Here is a 13,260-nt window from a genome sequence, read left to right on the forward strand (position 1 = left end):
GATTTTTTTTTTCTAAAGCTTTTGTCTCTTGATCTGAAGTTTTAATGTTTTTCCCTACTTTGACACAATATGAAAGCATATATAGACATGCCTATTTGTCTACATTAAGATAGAGAGACAGACCGTGGTGTAGATATGAAATAACTGCAAAATGCTTTTGTTGCTAAAATGACTGTTATAGCCTAAGATAGAAGGACCCCCCCACGCACATCCAGCTGGTAAATCAGAGGCAAAAGCTCATTTACAAGGGGGGAGGGGATTTCTGTACATACATTTTTTTTTCCCCTTCAAATCACAGGAAAAAATTTAAAGAAAGTTTATCATACGCTGGCTGGTTCAAACCAAATTCACATTCACCCAATTAATTTTATTTGAAACATCTATTTATATATATATACACCAAAAAAATTAAACCCTGCCATTTTCCCTTTGTGCTTAAAAAACCAAAGCCACTGTTAGTGTACACGTGGTCAAAAATATTTTTTAACAGGTTTCAAAGTTGAGCGTATATAAATGTGACAGAATTGAGTGGGTTACTTTAAGTATTGTAACTATGAAATTAATTCAAAGGGATTTATTATATCTGAATTTAAAAACTAGATGATAAGAGCAAGAGTACCTACCACTTCAAAGAAAATCCATGTGACTCTTACTCTGTCAGAATTTCATGGAAAATTCATCTTGCTGTCGTGATAAGTAATAGATCAGGAAGTTTTTCTGAATTTTACCAATTTACAAACTTACATTTTATGATATTCTGAAGACATCTGCTTTATCACCTAATTTACAGATCTAGAATTTATCATTATGATAGCTGCTCTTCTTATTATTCTTGTTTTTTGGTCATTTCTTATCTAACCTAGCATTCTCCTTAATATAAATGTGTTTTCTGGTTGGTAACTTCAGGAACAAAAAAAATCTTTACACTGCCAAATTATAGTTTCTGCCACACAATTTAGTTACCAAAGTAAAAATGTCCCAAACTACATATATCCATTTCTAGTTAAACTACACAGATATTATCAGTTAAACTACACAAGTTTCTGGTTTAATAGAAGATGTGGATTAGCAGTTAGAAATTTTAAAAAATTTTTGATTTTTGCAACATTTCCATATAAACATTGCCCACCCCTTCCACCTGTGAAGTTAAAAACAAAACACAACTAAAACCACACAATTCATCAGTCACCTAACGTCTAAAATGACTCAGAAAGTTTCTCTGTAATTGCACATCGAGAAGTGGACTAAACAACAAATGCTTCAAGTACGGTTCATGCCAATCATCATTAAGAATCATAACATTATTGAGAGAGTACACTTGTCCTCTGGGAGGACGCTTCGGAGAAGTAATTTACAAGGAGCATGGCTGTATTATAATTTTTTTAAAAGGAAAAAAATAGTTTCTTTGGATAGAAAGAAACAGTGTAAAAAAATCCCCTTTTTAAAATGCAGAAATAACTCCATTATCAATCTGCATTTACATTAGTGCCCAAAAGAATGGGTCTGGAAAGACCATTTTCTGTACAGACACCAGTTAATCTCTGTATGAAAAGACAGCATCTGGCATGGGAACAAACAAGGGAGATACTGGTCTATTAGCACACATAGAGACTTTCTTAAGGCTGATCCAGTGATGAACCTTTGGATCCAGAAGTATTTCTTCATTTCTTTTCTTTTCAGTTGAGCTCCTAGTGAAAACTTAGAAGATGAGCTGTTCTTACTTTTCATTTCTCCGTTTGTGGAGAAGATAGAATAATGACACCAAAAGTACTTTGGTTTTTTTTGTTTTTCTTTTAAAAATAATTTGCTTTCTTTTGCATGCCACAGGACAGATTTCTATTTTCAAAACAAGGGTACAACAAGAACAAAAATATCCACCCCACCCTCCAAACATCTTTCACCAATACAAGAAATTCTTCTGGAAATATTAGCAAATGACTAAACAGGTATTGAACCACTGAATCTACAAGTTAATACATAATCTGTTATGGCAGAATAACCAAGAATTTCCCCCAAAGAAAGATTTTAAGTTTTCAAATATAAAAGTGTCTAAGAGAATCATATGTGAACAAACAAAAATCTCTTATTCCAGGTTTTTATGATAAAGATGAATAACACACTGGCAGCTGATGAAAGCTGACTCTTACTAATAAATAGATCCAAATTAAGAATTTCTACAACATTTTTCTAGAAAACAGGACCAGAATTCCTTTTTTATAAAAAAAAAAAAATGATCCTGTGGAATGCCTTTACTTCCATATTTACCTAATATCATAACAGTAAAACAGACACAAGGATGTTGACAGCTCAACAACGCTGGATTCAGGACGTTTACAGGTACACTTTTGTTTAAAAGTCCTACAGGTTTATTGACTAAGGCTAGACAGCAATTCATATGATCCTATTTGGTGCATTTTCTACCATGGTCCAAGATCATTACATGGATACAGCCAAGGACTGGGCCCCAACTTTCAGGAAAAAGACCACAAAGAAGAAAATCAAGGTGGCTATTTGGTCCCCCCAGTTGATCATTTGTGTCCTGGAACTGGAAAAACAAAAGGTGGAAAATACAGACTGCAACAAGTTAAAGGACTTGGAAAAAGTTGGTGGGAAGTGGCACGGTATACGAGTAAGGTCACTGGGCTTGGGATGGCAAGGGCGCTGCATTGAAAGAGCATCCACGGGACCAAGTACTTATAACGTCTGGTGGTGTCATTCCCTCAACGACTTTAGAATATCTGTATGCGATAATAAATAGATCAGTTATGTAATAAGGCAGTGTGTTGAATATGCATTCGTCCTGTGGAATGAACCACCACAGAGAGAGATACATGATACCATACACATTCTTTAAGTTTTCTTGTGTTGTGTTTGATTTGTTTTCAAGGCTATCCAGGCTAACTCTTCCCGGGGATTTCCTTGGAGAGAAGAGTGGTCCGCTGAGGCTGGTTTGCTTAACCTCTCCTTTTTCAAGAGATGATGACTGGCTTTAAAGAAAAATAAAGCTGAAGGTTGTTTGATTTTTATTTTTTTCCCTTTTGGTTGCATCATTCTGAGTGTTTCCATATAAACAACAACAACAAAAAAATCACAACCAAAAAAAAAAAATAAACCAATAGTTTTTGATGCATCCAGTTGTTGTATCCTCAGGATGTTCCAGATGTTTCCAGGTAACTCTGTAGTTTACGGACTGTGGTTTTGTCCAGCGAGCAAAGATCAAAATCAAATGTTGTGTTTGTGATATGAAAGTGTCCAGTTTCTTCTATAAGGTTCACGATCTAGATGGGTAAAGAAGAAAACGTTAGAGCAATAAGCAACATATAGAAAGGCAAAGAAAGAGGGGGTCAAATATGGAACCAAGTGATAAACACTCTTATTTATAGCAAGAAAGTCCCATACCATTAATAGGATCAAACTATCTCTTAGCCAGTGTGGTAAGTCAAAAGTATATCAAGCCTTCGAAATTCTCAATGAGAACCTGTGTTGTGTTCCATACACTTCAAACTGATTCCTGCTTTCAAGTCATCAACAGAGTATTTTACAGTGAATGGGTGGTTAGGGAGAGAGAAAATTTCAAGACTCCTTTAAAACTTAGTTACTGGCTCAATGGACAGTGAGTACACTTAATAGATGTAAGGAAACTCCAGCCTAGAAATAACAAAACTCCTATTTTGTATGCACACATGCACACGCACGCACACACAAGATCATTTTTCTTTCTGATTATTTGTTGAAAATTTAGAAAACCCACACAGATAAAACAGAAACCATCTACAATCCTACCCCAAAGATCAGGGGTAGTAACTGGAATGGGGCGCAAGGGAGCCTTCTGGGGGACTGGAACTGTTGCGTTGCTTGACTTGGCTGCATAAAATGTGTTCACTTGGTGAAAATTCATCCAGCTGTATCCTTTGTTATAGTTCAATGAAAAATTAAAAATACACATTACTCATAATTGTGTTCAGTTGATTCCCTTGGGTATTTGGGGGAGATATATGTTATCTAGAAAAAAAAAAAGGATGCCTTTGTCTTTTCATTTGGAATTGTTATACCTTATTTCTTATTGTATTGGCTCCAACTTTCAGAAAAATGTTAAAGGATAGTGGTGACAGTTACTGTCCTCTCTTGCTCCCGCTTTCAGGAGGACAATTCTAAAGTCTCAACATTAAGAATGATGTTGGTTATCAGTTTGAGAGATGCTTTATCACACCAAGTGTCTTTCTAGTCCTATTTCACTAACAATTTTATCAGAAATGGATGCTGTGCCTGTGTGGGTTTTAAGTAGATGTGCTGGGAGCATATGGGGATGGACACTGATTTTAGCTAGCCTTGTAGGGTAGAGAGGAAACTAACATCAGGGCAATGGAAATACATTTGCATAGAGTGAACAGTTGACAAACTTCTATTTAATTTTAGTTTTACCTGTTACTCCCTTTCTATCAACTTACCTCTAATTCTCTTTAGTCCAATAATCTTAAAAAAGAGAATAATTTTAATTATTGAGCCTATTATTTATTTAATGAAGTTTTAGACTACCTAATGCCAGGAGGAACAGAGCTGAAGCTTTCAACATTTTCTTCTTACAATTAGTTTTCTTTAAAAAACAGTAAATTTGTAAATTATTCCCTATAGGTCAGTGACTCTTAATAGAAACTGTGCTCCCCACCCCTGATGTATTATTTGACTTCCACAGAATAATAAAAAAAAAAAAACATTAGGCCTCAATCCAATTAATTGCTCAACTCCAGACTGAGCTGTTCTTACCTTATCCAATCTCTGGAACTATTTTTTATATATATAACTATGGCTTTATAATAATAAAGCAAGTCTCTCCCATTGTGGAACCATGACAGACACTGCAAACCAACTACCTAATATCCATTTATCTCTTCTTTACTAACAGAAGCCTGATGTTCTCAGCGTGGCAACATGCCCAGCTAAAATGTTGGCCTCCACAGACCCACTTGCAGCACTTGGCAGACACTGGTATTTACAATTTATTTGTCAGAAGTCACTGTGCTTTCAGGAAAGTTTTTGAAAAAGGTATGGAAAATGGGCGTGTGCCTTTTGCCTTCTGTCCTTCTTGTCTGCAATGAAGATGAAATGCCTGGAAGTGCAGCATCTACCCATTGAGAGGATAAATGCAACATATGGAAGATGGCAGAACAGGAAGACAAAGAGTCTGTGTCCTCAGTGTCAGCTTTTAAGCCACCACATTGACCATGGATTACTTACCTCCTGGCCTACTGTTATATGGTGGGAAGGGAGGCCCGGAGAGAGCCTAACCTGCTTAAATCACCAGACGTAGGGCTCTATGACATGGAGTCGAGAGATTATTAGAAGGAGTATGCTCAATTATGCTTAAAGTACTACATTCATGTAAAAATTTATCAACGAGATCTCATTAACACTAAAAGACTTAAAATAGACACACATTTGTTTTGTTAGTTAACAGTTATAGAATTTTGGACAAGTCACACTCACACACACAGCTAGACATGTACAGACACACACACACACACACACACACACAGCCATGGCCACACACAGACCTTTCTTGCCAATCATATACTTATCACGTACTTAACACCACTAAGAGTATGTGCTTTCTGAAGTAAATTATCTTTTTCACTACATGTGTAGGAATACTACAGATCTAGTGGAAAATGTATAACTTTCAGGATAGAAACAAAGAGCCTGTTCAGAGCTATTATAATTTCAAATTTATACAATGGAGGCAAATGACAAGCAGACCAGTGTTTGCCTCCTCTCTTCAACCAGCTGGCCAGTCAGTAACTGACAAAGCATTCAGAATAGAGTCCTGAATTTGGCACATCAAGTCCTGACTCTGTTTACTCTCTGAATGGCATTAGATAGAATACCATAATCTCTGAGCCTCAATTTCCGGCATCTACAAAATGGGGATAATAATGTAACCTGTTCTACTTATCACACATGGTTGTGCAGAGGATCAAATAAGACACGGTAAATAACGCTTCCTTATAAACTGTTAATTGCTGTATAGATCAGGGTCACATGATCATGATTACCATGGAAATATAAACTTATCCTTAATTATCTGGGAAGCAACCGAACAGCACAGAATGACCAGACCTGGTGCTTTTTCCTCCAGCCCTCAATGACTGTCAGCCATTTCATTAGCACTAAAACAAATGAAGCAAGGAAAGTGCCAGAAAGGCCTGCTTGGAAAATAATTATAATAAAAGTTTTCAGGGAGAAGGGGGAAAAGGCAGGAGAAGAGGAGCCATAGACAAGTAGCTGAAACAATGGGCTAGTATTGCAATGTGAAGGTAACAGGAGTAAGGCCCTACATTTTCCCTTTAAAATGACAGGCAACTTGCCCGCTTAATAAAACGGTTTTCTATGACTCAATATAGCTGCTCTCTAATTACTTAACAACAAATAGAAAACTGGGCAATAAAAATTCCTTCTAGAAAAAAGCTACTTAATTTTAAAACAAATAAACACTCTGCCCACTAGGCAATCCAGCCCAGTGCTCTCCTGTGCGTTGTGCCGTCTTGCCGGTCCCCAGTGCTTCCACCATCCTCCTCCCTCTGCCTCCACCGCCAGCACGCCCCACCCTGCCTGCAGCCACACACTCACAGAGATATCAAGGGGTTCTGATAAATCTAACGAAATGAGCCCCGTGTTTTTATGAGAGCCCATAAGAATACATCAAGGTAGATGCGGAGACGGCCTTAACGCAGAAGCAGCGGCGGCAGCGGGGGAGTGCAGGACTACTTGTCAAAGGGAATGGCATTAATGATTTGAATTATTAGCGTATATACCCACGTCCTCAATTAAGTAAAGGCTCCATAAAGAAAAATAAGTGCGCATTCCTTTCCAGGAATTCTCATAGTTAGAACACCAGAAACACAACATTAACATGCTTTATTCCAATGACACAGGCCACAAACACAGGCCTGAAAACACCCTTCTAATGCCTGAAGAACTCCACTCTGCCTTTTTATAGGAATACTCTCTCTGCTGATATAGTGTGGCTTTACCGTGGCATCGTTACCCTGCACCATATTGCAATAATTAATGCCCAGCCAAAGTAATAGAAGACAGAGTGGCTGCAGATAAGAAAAGCGGGCAACGGGGTATGTATGGGTGGTGGTAAAGCAAGAGTGTGTAAACTGTTTAACTCATTCTTCAGATGATGGTGGTTGTGAAAACATTCCTGATGGATTCTTTCCTGCCACGTCAGCCTTTTAGGGGGTACCACGCAGGCTGTGGGTTGTTTTTTTGTTTTAAACAGGGCAAGATCCCCTTGTTAAATCTATGACTCCCTCCCCCAAATCTGTTTTTTAATTACAAAAAGGTGGATGCATTATTTTTAGTTTGATTATATTTTTTAAAGCCAGGGTTCTTTCCCTCTGGGGCAGTCTCTTCACTGAGTGGGAAGTAACGAACAAGCCTTGCTTTATCTGTTTCTGTCTAGAGTGGAGTCAGATCTGGGATAACTCAAGTCTTCCTGTAGAATGGCCTGTGCTATGGACCAGGAAGCACTGTCTACCACATGAAAATGTGTGCCCTAGCCTGGGTTAAGAGGCAGGCCGTTAGGCTCCAATCTACACGGGGCACTTAGATATGACAGGTAACTTCCCAGAAGGCAGAAAACCATATTCAGCAGAACTCTTCTCAGGGAGGCTTCTCCGTGTTGTTAGAAGGAATACTCTGACATACCACTCACTCCCCATTCCCTGAAGACAATTCTAAAAGAAAAATAGCTGGTTTCTAAATTGCTAAACTGTCCTCTAAGGAAGCCTGGTTTTCCTCAGAGTTTTCTTCCTCCAGACTAGGGAGGGATGCAAATCCAGCCTTAGAGCTGAATTGCTAAAGAAGTTAGATGTGCTCAGCTTCACTTTCCAAAAAATTTGGAACACATGGTTTAAAGTGAAATCAATTATTACGCAGGCCTAGGTACTGTTATCTTGGTTTGTGTCCACTCTACTGTTATTTATACCCTATTGAAAAAGTGGCTTAGGAACACAGATTCCTTGATCCAATGCTTTCTATTCATTAAACTAGATGCTGAGCGTCAGGACTGAATGCCCCCAGAGCAAAACAAAGCTATTAACCACCTTTTGTAAGCCAAATAAAATTGTCAGACCAGATTTTTGGATAGCATGCATTTAACAGAGAAGGACCTAGGATGTGATCCTGGGTGCACCAGAAATTCTAATTCAGGTGTTCACGTCTGCAAGGCGGGAAATACGTAGACTTTGTGGAATGCATTCCACGAGATGAGCAGCCCTCAAGGTGGAGAATAACATTAGTCCTCAATAGTGCTATGTTTTACAAAAGGAATTAATTAAGCAGTAAACCGTGACAGGACATGCATCATGGTATCATAATCACAAGCCTCAGCTGCATTACAAGGCAAAAGGCCAAAGACTGAGAGCTTTCAACCAGCCTGGGAATGCAATTAGGGTGAAATGCTGTGTGCCCTGGAGTGCCTTTATGCCAGGTTAAAAATTCATAGATATTACTCTCTCCCTCTAGAATACTAAAATAATCTACTTGGATGGAATTCTCCAGTAAGCTACCTTCCTTCACAATTCTTTCAAAGGTCAAAATAAAGGACAACATTAAATTGGGAATGCCAACGACACCCCAAGGTAAGACCCTGCCCAAAGGCCTAGTATCCTGGACTCATTGACTAGGCTTTCGTTGTGGAGGTGTCCCAACCGGGCCCAAACATCTGTCTCAGCCTCCTGTGAGACTCACTATATGGGTCCAGCTTGGGCATTAGTAACTTTATTGGACAACTGCTCCACAGTGGTTCAGCGTTGGTGTTTGGGAAGAAATAGGAAGATCAGCTAACAGACTTACCATCAGCATTCAGCCAATTAGCCCCAAGTAATTGGTAAATAACATGTAAAACAATTATCAGTTCTGTTGAAGAAAAATACTAGCAAAGTATTTAGGGTAAGCCACTCAAATCCTGCTCCTCTACCCATACTAACTTAAAAGGAACTGCAAGAAATGCAACCTAAGAATCACAATTAAGAATCATAGGTCTGTAGTCTTTTGTTCAAATTTAAAACTCTAGAATGGTTAAAAAGCTTATCAGACCAATCAGGAAACTTGGCAACTTTGAGAGTGTATATTTATAGATTTAAGCAAAAACGTACACAGAATATAAATGTGACCATCAGCCATTAAACATTAAAAAAAAAAATCCTACACACAGCTGGAATAGATTAAGTACTAACTTCAAGTCATTTGAAAGTAGGAAAAAAAAAATTCAAACAGTGAAACAATCTACAAATATGCCCTTGAATTTAGAATGCACAGCATTCTCTTTGGGTGTTACAGAAAAATTATTTTACCAAGAGCCCCTTTATGCAAAGAAGCATGCACTGTAACTGGATGAAAACTAAAAAACACCCTTATCTTCTCAAAACATCAAATTGTGCTAATAAAAGTTTCCCTACTCTACAAGTATTCCACAGTTGAGTTCATAATAGTAGAATGTACGTTGTACAAGATAAGGGAAATGAAGAAAATATTTATTTTCCTTAGAATAGCATTGTCGAAATGTTACTAAATTGAATCCCAAATGTTTACAACACTTGACTCAAATTCTTATCACTGTTTTCCCATGAAACCAGAAGCCTGGCCCCAAAGGTTTTTGCATTCCAACTATCCCCTCCCTCAGCCCACATTACATCAGCCAGCTGAGGGATCACTACATTCCAGTTATCACCTCCAAAAGTGCTCAGTTTTCATCCTCCATAGCACCAGGGGCGGGAGATAATCACCACAGAGCTCCAAAGCAGACTTCCGGGTGGCCTCATGAATAAGAACTCTCCCCAAATACTTCTACAGGTGGCATTAGCCCAGTTCTCAATGCGTGGGGCTGTGTGGCTTCCGGGTGCCAACACACTAACCCAGGACAAACCTCGTTTGTCCTGGAGGCCTTGAGGTTTCTGGAAAGGGTTCTGCTAAAAAGCATTTCTCACCTGCTGCAGAATGTGTCTTTCCCTCAGCGTCATCAACCTTCTGTGAAGCTCTACCAGTTCATCTAGGTACGCCTGAAAAAGAAGAGTATTCCCCCAAATAAGAAGCACTTTAAGAAGTAGTTCAAAAACAAATGAGTAAATAAGAAAGAGCATATAAGCAACAGTTAGCAGTTTCTCCTCCTACCACGCTATCTCAGGCTGTGCGGGCTCAGTGCCCAACGGCCTCTGTAGCCCACACCTCTCCTAGACCATTCATTACCTTTATTAAGCCAACCTGGAGGGGGGGGGGTTGCAGAGAGGGTGTGACAATTCTTCTATTTACTTGCTCTTAACGAAATTCAAGTGAGTAGATTCACCTTCCCCCAACAATGTCTCTTCGAAGAGTAGGGGAATTCAGTACTAAATTGTGAGTTTAAACATGTTATCACAGGTTACTTTCATGTTTTTATTCTTCAAAGTTTTTTGACTTAGAGAAAAAAGGCCAAGTTTGAACATGGAAACACCAGTGTGCATTACTGACTGTATCACGGCAAATTCGTAAAAAGAAAAAAAAAAAAAAGAGGCTTTCTGGTCATACCAAACATTGCTAGTAAATAATGCCAGCAAGTGACAGGAGAACAGAAGAAAGTTTTATGAAAAATAGAAATCACTATCTAAATTAACATCTGGTTTGTGAAGAGATCTCCTGTAAGGGCAGAAGGGGACATCTCTTTCCATACGATTAGACTCATGAGTCTTGGTTAGCATAACTGCATGGTTGCCCACAGCACTATTGCAATAAAGCCAAAGGAAAGACTTGTGAAGCATTAGAGAGGTCTGCCCTGACCCTGCAAAGCATGTTAGGGCCCTACCCATACCATGTGGCTTAACCCCCACCAGGTCTTGTAGTCAGATTTCAGATGCACGGTGCATACTCTGGGAAAGCACACTGCGCAAGGATCATAATTCTTACTCCGCTACATCTGAGATTCCTTAACCCACTACCTCTGGCACAACTCTCTTGCCTCCCAGTTCAGTGTGCCTGAAATCCCTTGGCGATGGAGGCATCATGGTGAGTGACAGCATAAGGCCGAGCTTAATACTGAAGATGTAAACAAGACATGGAAAATAAACTACAAAGCATGAGGATGAAGTACTCATCATCTGGGCATCTCGGGCACTTCTGATGAAGAAAATGAAAGGAGAACCAGCAAGGATGATCAATGGGAAGACAGAAATGGAAGACTTGCCAGTGTTACAGCCTTCCTAGTGACAGACTGAAAACTTACCTTGTCACATTCACCATTCTTTATTTGCTTATCTGATTTGCTTTGCTTTATTGGGCTTTTCACTTCAAGAATCTGGGGATCAAAGAGAACATTGTGTTAAATTTTATATCAAGTACCTCTTAGCTAACCAGCCACACAAACAAAGGCACTCACTGAATGACATGTTATACAATCACATCACTTCCCAAATAGCATTTCTCCCCTATACATTTTCTTTCTTCTCTTCTAATCTTACTTTCTCTTGGAAAATAAATTACTTGTATCTGAAATGCTGAGTCAGAGCAGTAGAACATTAAAAAAAAAAAAAAAGTTGATGATAAGGAAATTGATCTAAGCTTCCAAGGCTGCTCCTCTTTTGCGACAACACTCTCACCATATGTACAGCAGCTGAGTTATATTGAGATGATAGTCCCCTCTGGCAAGAAGTTTCTGCTATCCATTCTGCTGTTTCAGCATGACTACCAGTGCTCAGTATGCTAGGGATGATAAAAGCAAACATTCAAATGCCCTTTTTAGTATCTGACTTTCAGATTCTAAGAGTTACTCATATCCACTAAGTTGATTCAGCTTCGGAAATGAAGATGACCATGAGTTATACTGGTCGCTCCCAATCTGAGATCTTCCAGCTCAAGAAATAAAGACACTATATTCTGTGTTTCAACAAATGATGTGTTTACTCATGTTGAAACACCAAGTGCCCTTCCTTTTATCCAGACAGATTACAACTTAAGTCATGAATAATAGCTCTGCATACTTGTTCAGAAGCTTTGGTGGGGAGCTACACTTCTAATTAATAAAAAGGAAAAACAAATTATTATTTAATAAATGCAGCTGGTATCTTAGGTTCTTCAAAATTTAGGATCGTGAGGAAAATAGTTTTAAATGGCCTTCACTTGAAAAGCTAAGAACCACTAAATTTATTAATAATAAGTGTTTACAAATCTGTATAAACATAAAAAGCAAAGTAATTTGTAAGGACAACTCAATTTGTAAATTAAGACTCATTACCAACCAAGTAGGCTGTTATAATTGGAGACAATTAATATTAAAGGAGGAAAATGCCCCAAAAGGATTTATGAAGTCTCATATTCTCCTACTATTCTTCTACCTATTCTCTGCCCTAACTTAATCACAGTTCTGTTCACAGGTCTACCATATTCCGTTACATAAAGATTTTAATTTGTAGTAGCAAGAGCACCAATTAGGCTTGGAAGCCCAAGTTCAGGTCCTAGCCCTATGATTTAACAGTTTTAGGTCTCCAAAGATGAAATGAGAGAGAGGAACAAGGTAACACCCAGATTCCCATTTGGCTTTAAAATTTTATGTTTCTGATAAACATTTTACTTGTTGAGGATAGGACCATGACATTCTGGAAAAGACCAAATACTCCTAAAATTTTTCTATATTGTTCCTTGAATTGAGAATAGTGCATAAGTAAGAAGTGTCCTTCTGATAGTCTTTCCTGAGAATCACACTTATTTCTTCATTTTTAACATTAAGATAACCAAATGACTAATTTGATCAGGCTAACTTAAAACATAATACTTTTGGCAACACAAAGAGATTATTTAATAGCAGAGGCAAGGCAATCGTTTTAACACGCCCACTGTAAAGGAAACCAAACGCTCTACTACACTCAGAATTTCCTTTCTCTATTGTTGGAAATGAGACCTCAAGGGAAAAATCAGCGCTCTGAGACCTAGGAGTAAGTAGGTCAGTAGATGGCACTCCTCGCCAACTCAGACACTAAGGCTGGGTAGCACAGACAATCCATGGAGATTTCTGGCAAGGGGGGGGGGACAGTGCCTGTGCCTGCCTGGTGCATTAGAGAACTGAATTCTGTTCCCATCATATCCCGCCCCCTCCCATGGTCCCATCCCCCAACTAGCCGCACTCTGGGTGTTGAAGTGACCAAGGACGCACCGTATTTGCAGTGGAACTTTGCTAACTAGGTTTAGAGAGTTCTGCCACCTTCTCTTCAAAGCAGAAAATAGAACATT

At 38.7% G+C, this 13,260-nt stretch overlaps 1 protein-coding gene across 2 annotated transcripts in view; it reads right to left on the bottom strand.

Annotated features, from left to right (window-relative positions):
- Positions 1 to 2,343: 2,343 nt before the first annotated feature.
- Positions 2,344 to 13,260, bottom strand: part of MLLT3 (MLLT3 super elongation complex subunit) — a 254,723-nt gene continuing 243,806 nt past the window's right edge. For both annotated transcript variants that reach the window (XM_012769768.3, XM_012769769.3), the window contains exons 9-11: positions 11,261 to 11,332; positions 9,993 to 10,064; positions 2,344 to 3,278 (exon numbers count right to left, since the gene is read on the bottom strand). In XM_012769768.3, coding sequence (XP_012625222.2) covers positions 3,147 to 3,278; positions 9,993 to 10,064; positions 11,261 to 11,332 — 276 coding nt within the window. In that variant the 3' untranslated portion in view covers positions 2,344 to 3,146. The remainder of the gene's footprint in view (positions 3,279 to 9,992; positions 10,065 to 11,260; positions 11,333 to 13,260) is intronic.

This window comes from Microcebus murinus, chromosome 12, assembly GCF_040939455.1.
Source record: "Microcebus murinus isolate Inina chromosome 12, M.murinus_Inina_mat1.0, whole genome shotgun sequence".
Lineage (NCBI taxonomy): Eukaryota > Metazoa > Chordata > Mammalia > Primates > Cheirogaleidae > Microcebus > Microcebus murinus.